This window comes from Natator depressus, chromosome 1 (genome assembly GCF_965152275.1).
Source record: "Natator depressus isolate rNatDep1 chromosome 1, rNatDep2.hap1, whole genome shotgun sequence".
Taxonomy (NCBI): Eukaryota; Metazoa; Chordata; order Testudines; family Cheloniidae; genus Natator; species Natator depressus.
In genome coordinates, this window is record NC_134234.1 from 291,790,285 (window position 1) to 291,804,188 (window position 13,904).

Consider the following 13,904-nt stretch of genomic DNA (forward strand, 5'->3'; position numbering starts at 1 on the left):
GGAGCTCATTACGTTACAAAATAATCATAAAAATACTTTGTGCCAGATCCTGTGCTGCATCTGCTGGGAGCCACGGCAGCCCAGGAAGAAAGGAGGGGAAGATCCATCTTTATGCTGCCTGGATTCTGGGATACTGCGGTGGCTAACATGGCCTCCAGTGTAAATGAGAACATCCCCAGTGGCTGCTTCATCTTGTAGCAACCTATCCAGGGATGCCTACAGGCTGGAATGCAGCCCAGAATCTCCATAATGCTGAGTGCTACAGCTACTCCCACTATGCTGGGGCTTGCAAGGAGCATTCGCCACTTATGTCAGATCTATGGCTGCTGTTTCATTAGGCGAATTCTCCCCAAGCTCTGGAGTCCCATTTACAATTCCTATATGCCACGAGGGCAGGGGGCAGAACTGGTCCCTTAGAATTTTTATAGGGCTTCATGTTTTCAAAGTGCTGAACAAACTAACTATTTAATCTTCCCAACCCCTCTGTGAAGTAGGTTACTACTACCTTCATTTTGCAGAGAAAGAAACAGAGACAAAGCTTAAGTGACTTTGCTCAAGGCCACAGAGCAAGTCAATGACAGATCCATGATTTCAGCACAGAGATTCCTGGCTCCTAGACAAAGAACAGGGAAAGAGGCAGCAAGGGGAACCTCTTGTGACCCCAACGTCCTGATCTCATAGGAATAAAGAGGGGGAAGAAGCTACAGTGCATTCATGGACTTATTTCCTTTTCCATATGGAGCCAAAGTCTGCTTTCAGACACAATAGTCTACACAAAGGAAAGGATACTCACTGATCTTGTTGCTTCAAGTTGCAAGCCATTGCTTATCAGATTAGACTCATATGCGCGCCTCTTCCTCTGTTAAAATCAATTGCAAGTAGTAAAATATCTTTGTTTGCTGATTTATGTCATTCATATAAAGTAGTGTACATAAAATAAAGGAACAGGATTGTCCAGCAAAAGTGAAGAATCACCCAGATGATGAGTTATTATCCTCAATATTTATAATTGCTATGGCAATCAGTGCACTATTAACCACTAGTCTTATACTTTTTTCTAAAAGCAATAACACTTTAAAATGCAGTTATGTGGCATACCTGCTCTCTTGGATTGCTAAGGCACTTGATCTTTAACCCATGTTTTACAATTACAGGTGGGCCGAGACATGAGTTCAGATCTTGATTTGTATCTAGCATTTTAGTCTGATGCATCACAGAGATGAGTCAGCCCCAAATTCTGGCTCTGTGAAAACGGTCATCAACATTGGCAATCTTCTCCTTTTCTCACCTAATTTAACCACTGAGGGAATCCCTCCCAGTAGCTTGTGCTACCCACCGGCAAATATTCTTCACCTCCAAAATCTTGCCATGACAACCAATCCCCATTTCCCTGCCAATAGTCTGCAATTTTTTCCGTTTTTCACAATAAGGACATAACCTCATATTATGATTCTATCTAAATCCTCACCAATCTCACAATCCATAAATGCAACATCCTACAATTAAAAAGCTGGTGGTTGGAGTGGCTGTAGGGGTAGTGGTGTTGTCCCAGCAGTCCTCAGTGTCCCTAGGTGGGGGGGGAAGGAGGGAGGGAGGCCTGGTTTCATAGCCTTTCCTCATGTAACAAAGGAGTTGGCAGATGGGGCAGCTACAGACCCCACGATGTGCAGAGTGACAGCAATTTGCAGAAGTCCATGAGAAATGTTAATTTCACTCACAGAGTGTCTCTCACTTGACAATCTATCCAGAGGCCCAAAAATCTGAAATCTGTCTCTGATGCTCAACTGTCCTCTGTGAACTTCCTCAAAACCCCCCGAATGGAACAAAATAAGGAACTCACAAAGAGATTTGTATTTTTACTAGATATTTTAAAAGTTGATGTGAAGTAGACCAAATTAAAGCTACTTGAAGCCCACTATATAACTCCTCTATGGGCAGTTTGTTCATCTAATTATCACATATTCTAGGTGAAGATCCATGATTAGTCTTCTGGGTTATTCAGTGCAATAGATTGTTTTCATACCCCAGACCATTTTCTTAGTTGTTTGTATTGTCCTGTGCTTAAGGACTTCCGGTCTCAAAGCTTCTCAAACAAGAACAGCTTATATCCACCTACTCTGGTACTCTGCATCCAGCTGTAACCTCTGTACATAACATCCAGTCCTGCTCCAATAACCAATGGCAAAACTCTTATTGACTAAACTGGAAGCGGAATCAGAACCTTGATAGGAACATGGGAATTGGCATACTGGCTCAGATCCAAGATCCACCAGGTATCCTGTTTCTGACAGAAGTCAGTACCAGATACTTCAGAGGAAGGTCTAAGAACCCCACAGCGGGCCGATGTTGGATAATCTGCCTTCAATTTAGGTCTCATCCTAATCTCTAATAGTTAGAGATTGGTTTAAACCAGAGGTGGACAAACTACGGCCTGTGGGCCACATCCGGCCCCTGAGCTCCCGGCTGGGGAGGCTAGCCCCCGGCCCCTCCCCCACTGCCCCCCTCCCCCACAGCCTCAGCCTGCCATTCCGCCAGCACTCTGGCCCGCCGCTCCTGCCGGGCAGCGGGGCTGTGAGCTCCTGCTGCTCTGAGCAGCATGGTAAAGGGGCAGGGAGCGGGGGGATTGGGTAAGAGGCAGGGGGTCCTGGGGGCAGTCAGGGGACAGGGAGTAGGGGGTGGTTGGATGTTCTGGGGGGGGAAGTCAGGAGACAGGGAGCAGAGGGCGGTTGGATGGGCAGAGGTTCTGAGGTCAGGGGTTGGGGGGTGGATAGGGGTCGGGGCAGTCATGGGACAGGGAGGGTTAGATAGGGGATGGGGTCCCAGGGGGTGCTTAGGGGCTGGGCTGTGGATAAGGTCGGGGCAGTCAGGGGACAGGGAGCAGGGGCGGTTGGATGGGTCGTGGGTTCTGAGGGGGGCAGTCAGAAGGCAGGAAGTGGGAGGGGGCGGCTATGGGGCGGGGGCCAGGCTGTTTGGGGAGGCACAGCCTTCCCTACCTGACCCTCCATACAGTTTTGTGATGCCGATCTGGCCCTCGGGCCAAAAAGTTTGTCCACCCCTGATTTAAACCCTGAGGTTTAAAATCCCTTACAAAATTTTTGTTAGCATTAACTATGATAAGTCTGGATATTCTTGACAGCCCTATAAATATCCAATCCCTTTTAAGAACTTATTCAATTCTTGGACTCAACAATTTCTTGTGGTAACATATTCTACAGTTTAATCCCACGTGTGAAAAAAAAGTATTTCCTTTTATCGGTTTCGAATTTCCAACTTTTAAAAAATTTAATTGACTATTCATCCCTTTGTTCGTGCGTTATGAGACAAGGAGAACAGAAGAACTATCTTCTTTATACTATTTATTATTTTAATCTTTTTATGATGTCTCATCTTAGTGATATTTCTTCTTGATGCCTGCTGTCATTTGACTAATACATGAAGCACAAAGACAGAAAGTCTCTTTTTTCTAGATAATGTAAATGTTGATACTGTGGTTATTTACATGTGTCTAATCCTTTTTTAAAAAAATCTTGCTAGTCCATTTTCTTCAATAATGATAGCATGGCAATGAGTTCCACAAGTTAATTTGGTCTTCAGAACATCAGAGGGAGATCTGTCAGTCACCAAGAGAACATGGGCTCATCAGGCTTAAGGCACCCCACTGGTAGTTGGGTGGGAGGAGAATAGAACAACCAACCCTCCAATCTCATTTTTGCCATCTTTCATGATTTTATTGGGCAGTTTTCTTAAAGCTGTTGCTTCTGGCATCAAGAGATTCTCTGCTTTGTTTTTTTCTTTAAAAAAGTAAGATTCTATTGCTCATGGTTGCAAGACTAAAGCTTGAAAATGTGAAGTGAGTGTACCGTAAAGGCTCAGAAACCTGAAGGCAAAGAAAAAAGAAACCCTATACAATAGAGTTTTTTCATATTAAATATATATATAAATTTTAAGCCAATCTCATGATTTCTGAGGCCTAACTCATGATTTTTGAACACTTGGGATTGGTAACACTGCTGACTCCACCCTGACTGTCAATGATAATTTTTAATAATTGTACTTGGAAAGAAACCAGTTCTGGACCCATCTCCCCATGGAGCTGCCCACTTATAATTCCTGATTTCTCTCCTGCCCCAGTAGGTGAGGTAAGAAAGTGGGAGCAGGATACAAGTAGGGTTGCCACATGAATAGAGACCTTATTTCCAGAAGTTCCTTACTACCCTCAGCCCTGCCAAACAAATCTCTCCACCAGACTGCAGAACAGGTGTGGTTGCCCTTCTCCCTTAACTTAATGGGCTCTTTCTTCTTTCTTACTTCACTGCAAGATAGGTAATCTTGGCAAACAAACAGTTTATGTAGCTTGCTGCCTTTTACAGACCCAAGCAATTGCATAAAATGGACCTCAAATATCATATTTGTTTGCAGTGTTTATTTTAATAACACAGATATTGTTCCCTTTCTTCAGGCATGACACATTCAAAAACAAAGGAAGAAGTAATGTTGGTTTTTTAAATTGTTCAAACCAATTTTCTGTTTGTCAGGTAGCTAAACTAAATTAGATGAATCGTATTTGATTAGCAGGAACAATTTAGAAAAAGACTGTTTACTTATGAAAACAAACCTCTCATATCCTGCTAATCTAGAGTTCTCTGTAAACTTTCTGTAGAAATTGCTGAACATCAAATATTAGCTGTAGGTTGTTTCTTTGTTGCCTGGATAAAGATTTTTTTTAAATTATTTTTATAAAGCACGGATTGTTTTATCTTCATTGGTGACCAAGATCAGAAACGATGGTTCTGATCCAACTCCCACTGAAGTCAATGACAGTCTTTCAATGTAAATTGGACTGGGACTAAAACCACATTATCTGTTAATTTATTTTGAATTTACCTTTCTATTGCTGCCTCATTAGTTTTCAAATACAAGCTATTTAAGGATCCCAGCAGGAAAAAAAATGGCATATTGGAACACTTACTGAAACTCTAATGACTTGTAGATGAAAATAGATCATGGGGACTAAACTGAGCACATCAATTGCGGGGATTTAAATTCATACTTCATGGGAGAAATTTTAATCTCAGACACACACAAAAATTAGCACACCCTCAGATAGTTATAAAATTTACTGGAAATGCACTCCACCCATTGGAGTTTGGCATCTAGTCCTAAATTGTTTTGATTTTCAACAGTGCTTGTAACGTTAGTTTCAGGTAAACTTCAAAGGGCTCAGAGGTCAAGTTCAGATGCTTATATGAAGCTTATCAGTCCCTTCTGAATCTGACAAATTTGTCTGGAAATTGTATGAGAACAGGCTTCCTTCATAGTATTTCAGCATTTCTGACTTTTGGTCTCAACTATATCGCAAAGACACAGAAGCACATGGGGATGCAGCTAGGGAAGGTGAATTGTGATGGGTCATTCACCCCACACTAGCCCTGTAGGAGTTAACATAGGCAAGAGAGGCCAATTAGCCATAGGCTGCACCTGAAGGTGGAGCTAGAATGCAGTGAGGCTTAACTGGTGAAGAAGTTCAGCTGGGCACAAACAGGCATGGCTTCTATAAAGCCAGGGAGCTGGCAACAGAGACCTGGCCTACAGATATAGTCCTTGACACAAGGAGGAAGAGTAGGAGCCTGTATTAGCTAAGGTAGGAAGCAGTCCAGGGAACAGCAGTAAGGGCTTGGAGAATAAAGCGCAGAGCTGCTGGGTTTAGGGTACCTGGACTGGAAACTGGATTAGAGTGCAGGCCAGAGTTCCCCTAAAAGCCAGTTTCGGAATGGCATGGTAGGTGTGCAGCCCATTTAGGGACTGCCAGAGACAGTTAGGAAGGAGAGTGTTATTACCCTGGGGGACACCACGGTGACTTGGCCAGAGGGCTAAGCCATGAAGAGGAAAGCCCCTCCCCTGCAATTTACCTAATCATGCTACTAATACATACAAAGTAACTAGAGCTGTTGATTAATCACAGTTAACTCACACGATTAACTCAATTAATTGTAATTAAAAAAACTAAATTGCGATTAATTGCAGTTTTAATTGCACTGTTAAACAATAGAAAACCAATTGAAATTTCTTTTGGATTTTTTCTACATTTCCAAATATACTGATTTCAATTACAACACAGAATACAAAAAGTGTACTGTACTGTACTTTGTTTTATTTTTATTACAAATATTTGCACTGTAAAAATAAAAGAAATAGTATTTTTCAATTCACCTCATACAAGTACCATAGTGCAATCTCTTTATCGTGAAAGCGCAACTTACAAATGTAGATTTTTTGGTTACATAACTGCACCCAAAAACAAAACAATATAAAACTTTAGAGCCTACAAGTCCACTCAGTCCTACTTCTTGTTCAGCCTATTGCGGAGAGAAACAAGTTTGTTTACGTTTACGGGAGATAATGCTGCCCACTTCTTATTTACAGTGTCACCTGACAATGAGAACAGATGTTCGCATGGCACTTTTGTAGCTGACATTGCAAGGTATTTACGTGCCAGATATGCTAAACATTCATATGCCCTTTTATGCTTTGGCCACCATTCCAGAGGACATGCTTCCATGCTGATGACGCTCGTTAAAAAAACAACACAATTAAATTTCTGACTGAACTCCTTGTGGGAGAATTGTATGTCTCCTTCTCTGTGCTTTACCTGCATTCTACCATATATATCATGTTATACCAGTCTCGGGTGATGACCCAGCATGCTGTTTGTTTTAAGAACATTTTCATTGCAGATTTGGCAAAACACAAAGAAGGTACCATTGTGAGATTTCTAAAGATAGCTACAGCACTCGACCCAAGGTTTAAGAATCTGAAGTGCCGTCCAAAATCTGAGAGGCACAAGGTGTGGAGCATGCTTTCAGAAGTCTTAAAAGAGCAACACTCTGATGCGGAAACTTCAGAACCCAAACAACCAAAAAAGAAAATCAACCTTCTGCTGGTGGCATCTGACTCAGATGATGATGTAGTGGTGGGAGTCTGCTATAGACCACTGGACCAGGGGGATGAGGTGGATGAGTCTTTCTTCCGGCAATTCGCAGAAGCTACTAGATCGCACGCCCTGGTTCTCATGGGTGACTTTAATTTTCCTGATATCTGCTGGGAGAGCAATACAGCGGTGCATAGACAATCCAGGAAGTTTCTGGAAAGCGTAGGGGACAATTTCCTGGTGCAAATGCTAGAGGAGCCAACTGGGGGGGAGCTTTTCTTGACCTGCTGCTCACAAACAGGGAAGAATTAGTGGGGGAAGCAAAAGTGGATGGGAATCTGGGGGGCAGTGACCATGAGTTGGTTGAGTTCAGGATCCTGATGCAGGGAAGAAAGGTAAGCAGCAGGATACGGACTCTGGACTTCAGGAAAGCAGACTTCGACTCCCTCAGGGAATGGATGGGTAGGATCCCCTGGGGGACTAACATGAAGGGGAAAGGAGTCCAGGAGAGCTGGCTGTATTTCAAGGAATTCCTGTTGAGGTTACAGGGACAAACCATCCCGATGAGTCGAAAGAATAGTAAATATGGCAGGCGACCAGCTTGGCTTAACGGTGAAATCCTAGCGGATCTTAAACATAAAAAAGAAGCTTACAAGAAGTGGAAGGTTGGACATATGACCAGGGAAGAGTATAAAAATATTGCTCGGGCATGTAGGAATGAAATCAGGAGGGCCAAATCGCACCTGGAGCTGCAGCTAGCAAGAGATGTCAAGAGTAACAAGAAAGGTTTCTTCAGGTATGTTGGCAACAAGAAGAAAGCCAAGGAAAGTGTGGGCCCCTTACTGAATGAGGGAGGCAACCTAATGACAGAGGATGTGGAAAAAGCTAATGTACTCAATGCTTTTTTTGCCTCTGTCTTCACGAACAAGGTCAGCTCCCAGACTGCTGCGCTGGGCATCACAGCATGGGGAGTAGATGGCCAGCCCTCAGTGGAGAAAGAGGTGGTTAGGGACTATTTAGAAAAGCTGGACTTGCACAAGTCCATGGGGCCGGACGAGTTGCATCCGAGAGTGCTAAAGGAATTGGCGGCTGTGATTGCAGAGCCATTGGCCATTATCTTTGAAAACTCGTGGTGAACGGGGAAAGTCCCAGATGACTGGAAAAAGGCTAATGTAGTGCCAATCTTTAAAAAAGGGAAGGAGGAGGATCCTGGGAACTACAGGCCAGTCAGCCTCACCTCAGTCCCCGGAAAAATCATGGAGCAGGTCCTCAAAGAATCAATCCTGAAGCACTTACATGAGAGGAAAGTGATCAGGAACAGTCAGCATGGATTCACCAAGGGAAGGTCATGCCTGACTAATCTAATCGCCTTCTATGATGAGATTACTGGTTCTGTGGATGAAGGGAAAGCAGTGGATGTATTGTTTCTTGACTTTAGCAAAGCTTTTGACACGGTCTCCCACAGTATTCTTGTTAGCAAGTTAAAAGAAGTATGGGCTGGATGAATGCACTATAAGGTGGGTAGAAAGTTGGCTAGATTGTCGGGCTCAACGGGTAGTGATCAATGGCTCCATGTCTAGTTGGCAGCCAGTATCAAGTGGAGTGCCCCACGGGTTGGTCCTGGGGCCGGTTTTGTTCAATATCTTCATAAATGATCTGGAGGATGGTGTGGATTGCACCCTCAGCAAATTTGCGGATGATACTAAACTAGGAGGAGTGGTAGATATGCTGGAGGGCAGGGATAGGATACAGAGGGACCTAGACAAATTGGAGGATTGGGCCAAAAGAAATCTGATGAGGTTCAATAAGGATAAGTGCAGGGTCCTGCACTTAGGACGGAAGAACCCAATGCACCGCTACAGACTAGGGACCGAATGGCTAGGCAGCAGTTCTGCGGAAAAGGACCTAGGGGTGACAGTGGACGAGAAGCTGGATATGAGTCAACAGTGTGCCCTTGTTGCCAAGAAGGCCAATGGCATTTTGGGATGTATACGTAGGGGCATAGCGAGCAGATCGAGGGACGTGATCGTTCCCCTCTATTCGACATTGGTGAGGCCTCATCTGGAGTACTGTGTCCAGTTTTGGGCCCCACACTACAAGAAGGATGTGGGTAAATTGGAGAGAGTCCAGCGAAAGGCAACAAAAATGATTAGGGGTCTGGAACACATGACTTATGAGGAGAGGCTGAGGGAACTGGGATTGTTTAATCTGCAGAAGAGAAGTATGGGGGGGGATTTGATAGCTACTTTCAACTACCTGAGAGGTGGTTCCAGAGAGGATGGTTCTAGACTATTCTCAGTGGTAGAAGAGGACAGGACAAGGAGTAATGGTCTCAAGTTGCCGTGGGGGAGGTTTAGGTTGGATATTAGGAAAAACTTTTTCACCAAGAGGGTGGTGAAACACTGGAATGTGTTACCTAGGGAGGTGGTAGAATCTCCTTCCTTTAGAAGTTTTTAAGGTCAGGCTTGACAAAGCCCTGGCTGGGATGATTTAATTGGGGATTGGTCCTGCTTTGAGCAGGGGGTTGGACTAGATGACCTCCTGAGGTCCCTTCCAACCCTGATATTCTATGAAAATGAACATGTGTTGGTCTGCACTGTTATGGATCATTATAGAGCAGAACCCATCATCAGCATGGACGCATGTCCTCTGGAATGGTGGTTGAAGCATGAAGGGATATATGAATCTTTAGCGCATCTGGCATGTAAATATCTTGCAACACCGGCTACAATGGTGCCATGCGAATGCCTGTTCTCACTTTCAGGTGACGTTGTAAACAAGAAGCGGGCAGCATTATCTCCTGCAAATGTAAACAAACTTGTTTGTCCGAGCAATTGGCTGAACAAGAAGTAGGACTGATTGGACTTGTAGTCTCTAAAGTTTTACATTGTTTTATTTTTGAGTACAGTTATTTTTTGTATATAATTCTACATTTGTAAGTTCAACTTTCATGATTAAGAGACTGCACTACAGTACTTGTATTAAGTGAACTGAAAAAATACTATTTCTTTTGTTTTTTGCAGTGCAAATATTTGCAATCAAACAAATATAAAGTGAGCACTGTACACTTTGTATTCTGTGTTGTAACTGAAATCAATATATTTGAAAATGTAGAAAAATCCAAAAATATTTAAATAAATGGTATTCTATTACTGTTTAACAGCGTGATTAATGGTGCGATTAATTTTTTTAATTGCTTGACAGCCCTAAAATTAACATGGGTCAATTTCCGCCCTCAGTTACATTAATGAAATCCCATTAGAATTATTAGGGATGTGGAGCTACTGAGCTGCACTGCAAAGTGACTTTGGTGAAAATCCCTTGACCAGGCTGATTTTTTCCATTACAAATTCATTCTCTGATCATTCAGTTCTGCCATCTTCCTACCTAAACAACTGTCCTACAATGGGATGTATGCAGTGTGGCCTACTGGGTGGAGAAGAATCAGAGGGTAGAACCAGAGGCATGGTCAGAGGTCCAACCAATGGTTGGAGCCAGCAGTCATCACAGAACCAAGGTCAGAAGCCAAAGTCATGGTCAGGAAATTCTAAGACAATGGTTGGAACCCAGTAATCAGAAATTGTGAGCAAGATAGGAATGAGGGCTAGAACTGCAGCAGGCATAGGTTAGAGCAAGGTACAGTACAGGAAGCAGGTCTGGCACAGCTGCAGGCATAGAGCAGCCACTGTGCAGCTCTGGCTTCAAGGCTTAAATGGTGAGGGTTTAATGATCCCTGCTGAGCTCAGTGGGGTGCTAGGTGATCATGCCTGGAGCCAGCTGAGTTCCTGACAGTACCTGTACTCCACCCCTTGAGGGCTGCTCCTAGGGTCCCCCAGCTCTGGCTTGTCAGAGTATCTTCAGTGAAATTACTGCAGGAGACAGGGAGTATGAATGTTTTCTTTTGGTTTCCAAGACTGTACCTCTTCCAATCTATCTAGAACAGGGGTTCTCAGGACAAATTTTTTGGTGGCCTCCGAGAGTGCCCACCAACTTTTGCTGGTGACCGCTCTCATACTTTTTCCTAAAGTATTTAATTAGCTTTAGGAAAAACAAATAAATATGCACATAGATATGTCCAAATCATTGTAATTTTTTTACTGCTAGCTAGTACGTCTGCTGTGAAAAGTGATATTAACCAACATACAAATAGCACTTTTCACAGTAGACTTACTCACCCCGGCCAAGCCTGCGGACAAATTAAGCCCTGGATATCTGGAAGGGGAGGCAGCCAGGGGCTAGAGCCTGAAGCCCTGCAGCTGGAGGCTGGTGCCTGCTGCCACGCAGCCAGGGCCCAGGGCTGAAGCCCCAAGTCTGAGCCCCACCACCCCGGGAAGGTGGGGAATTCACCGACTGCCAGCTCCTCCAGTGTTGTGCCCCAGGTGTCGGCCCAACCCCCGTTGGTGGCCCCAGCAACCAACACCAAGGAAATACATCCAGGAGCAACAGGAAGAGGGAAGGGCCGCTACTTTTCCCTCCCCTCCTCTCCCCCCCATGAGGCTGTGGCCGCAAGAAAAGCCCCTGGTGGCCACATGTGGCCACAGTGGCTGCATTTGAGAAACACTGATCTAGAGCTTCCCCCTGACTCGCTGGGGGTCAAGGTACTTTGTATTCCTCCTATCCATGGACAATAACTGGTGCGAGGATGGAGGAAGGTCTACCCAGTTGGGCAAGGAGGTTGTTGATGAACCATTTGAGGAGACAAACCTGAAACATAGGGTGAATCTTTGAGGCATTCTGGGAGTTGAAGCTTGAAGGCCACTGGGTTTAAATCAGTGACCACTTCTGAATATATGGATCCTAACTCTCATTAATTTTAATGAGTCAGTGAGCTAATTTCTGCCCTTATTTACATGTCACAAAATAGGGTTGTGTGGAGTGCAATTCATGCCAGAACTTGTCCCAGTAGATCTTATCCTTACCTATCAAGGGTGAAATCCTGTTTCTATTGAAGTCAATGGGAATTTTGCTATTTTATTCCATGAAGCCACAATTTCACCCCAGGAGAATAGACCCCTTTGGATCTATTACTCTTCAATAAACCAGAGTTCTAAAGCTCTGTACACAATAAACACCTGGCTAACAGGTATATAAAGCTGTCAGGGGAGTCAAAGAAAGAGTAGTACAAACAAGAAAACTTTCAGTCTTTAAGCACCTTGAATTGCACAATGTGCTGTATATAAAGTTTGGCTTTTTTTCAGTTTATTATTGATCAGGGACAGACAGTGAAGTATGCAGTATTTAAAGTTGATTGTAAATGACAACATTTCCTATTTTGGTTACTTGTAATAGTATTTCATCATAAAAGTACTAGTCAATTTGCCCCAAAAGAAAATATAAACAAATAAGCAATAGTGCCTCTAAAAGACAACATAAAAAGATTTGAGATTACTCCAAGGCAAATAAAATCTTTACACATAAAATATTTTCACATCTTTCTGGGAATTCTGATAGGCCAAAATGCTAATTCTGTCATTACATTTTCTATTTATTAGTATTTTCCACGGCTGCAAAATTGCACAACAAATAAATACACCATCTTCCCTTCCACCTCTTAGTTACAGAAACTTTTGTTTTATTCTCCACCCACCGTTTTCAATTACTCTAACTCCCTTTATTTCTTTGCTTCTTCTCTCTCCTCTTCCTAATAGGAGGCTGCAGTAAGACCCAGAGAAAATCCAGTGCATTACTTGGAAGGAAACAGGAAGTTTTACATGTCTATACAGAATTTGCTTATGAAATGCAGTGGTGTCGAATTTGGTCTCAATACTCTCTGCAATTCTGTAATTGGAAATAGCATATTTTTATTTTTTATATATATATATATATATATATATATATAAAATGGAAAATACACCCTCCACACTCCCTCAGATCATGTCATCATAAAATTATCAAAAAGTGGCTAGTCTCCACCTTGGCCACTTGTACCCCACTGTCCCCTCTTTTTGTGTCCTATGGACCCTGGTCCTGCAATTCGTAATATGTAGGTGTACTACTGCATGCACAGAGCCCCACTGACTTCACCTGGGCTCCACAGAGGCACAGCAGTCTGTGCACACGCAACAAATGACAGGATGGGGCCTTAGATTGTAAGCCCCTGGGGACACGGACTGCACCTTCTTTTATGGATGGAAAACACCTAGCATAATACTGATAATCTTACTGGTCTGATAATTCAAGGGTTAATTTTATCTACATAATAAAATACTAATAATTTATTGCACATGTTTAATTTTCATCACTATTTGGACAAGACACTCATTTAAAAAAAATACATTTGGACTCTGACCAAAAATGACAGACAAAAACATAAAAATGTAATTGATATGACAATGTTTCCAAAAGGGCAGCTTTTTGTTTTTAATTACCTCTCCACTTCATTTTATTTTGGTACTTGTGACCATGTGTAAAGCTACATCCACCCACTGTTGTACTCTATTAAACACCACTAATGACATTCCTTATGGCTGCCTCAGCAATGCCAACTGCAAAACTGTGCAGTGAATATCAACCCATCTAGCTAAACGGCTTTTTACTCCTACTCCTCCTTTTCCCTAAGGCAAGTTATTATTCATAAACCTGCTGCTTTTGGTATTGTGTTGTATCCTTGCCCATCTCCAGCAGAGTCTCTTAGAACTCAAAGATTTAAGAGAGAAACATTGCTCAGAACAAGAGTGAAGTACGTGTTAAAACGCACCTTTCAAGTGTAGGTACGTCTACATAATCCTAAAAAAAGGGACAATATCAAGGAGTCCAGGATTAAAATGTGACCTACAATGCTTATGTGCTGTAATAATATGGCTGGAAATGTTCTCTTGGTTCTAGATATCTTTATCAACAAAATCTGCAGTTGGGCATACTGAAGAAATTAAATAACCATGTTTGACCTTTCTCTGTAGCAGTTCAATAGCACTATTCCTACTGTGCACTAACAAGACACTGGTGTGAATAGGAAGCTGACGTATTGCAGGGGATC

At 43.0% G+C, this 13,904-nt stretch overlaps 1 protein-coding gene across 1 annotated transcript in view; it reads right to left on the reverse strand.

Annotated features, from left to right (window-relative positions):
* ANO6 (anoctamin 6) overlaps positions 1-13,904 on the reverse strand; it is a 127,923-nt gene that overhangs the window by 40,751 nt on the left and 73,268 nt on the right. Inside the window, exon 4 of the mRNA XM_074942170.1 lies at positions 794-859. Coding sequence (XP_074798271.1) covers positions 794-859 — 66 coding nt within the window. The remainder of the gene's footprint in view (positions 1-793; positions 860-13,904) is intronic.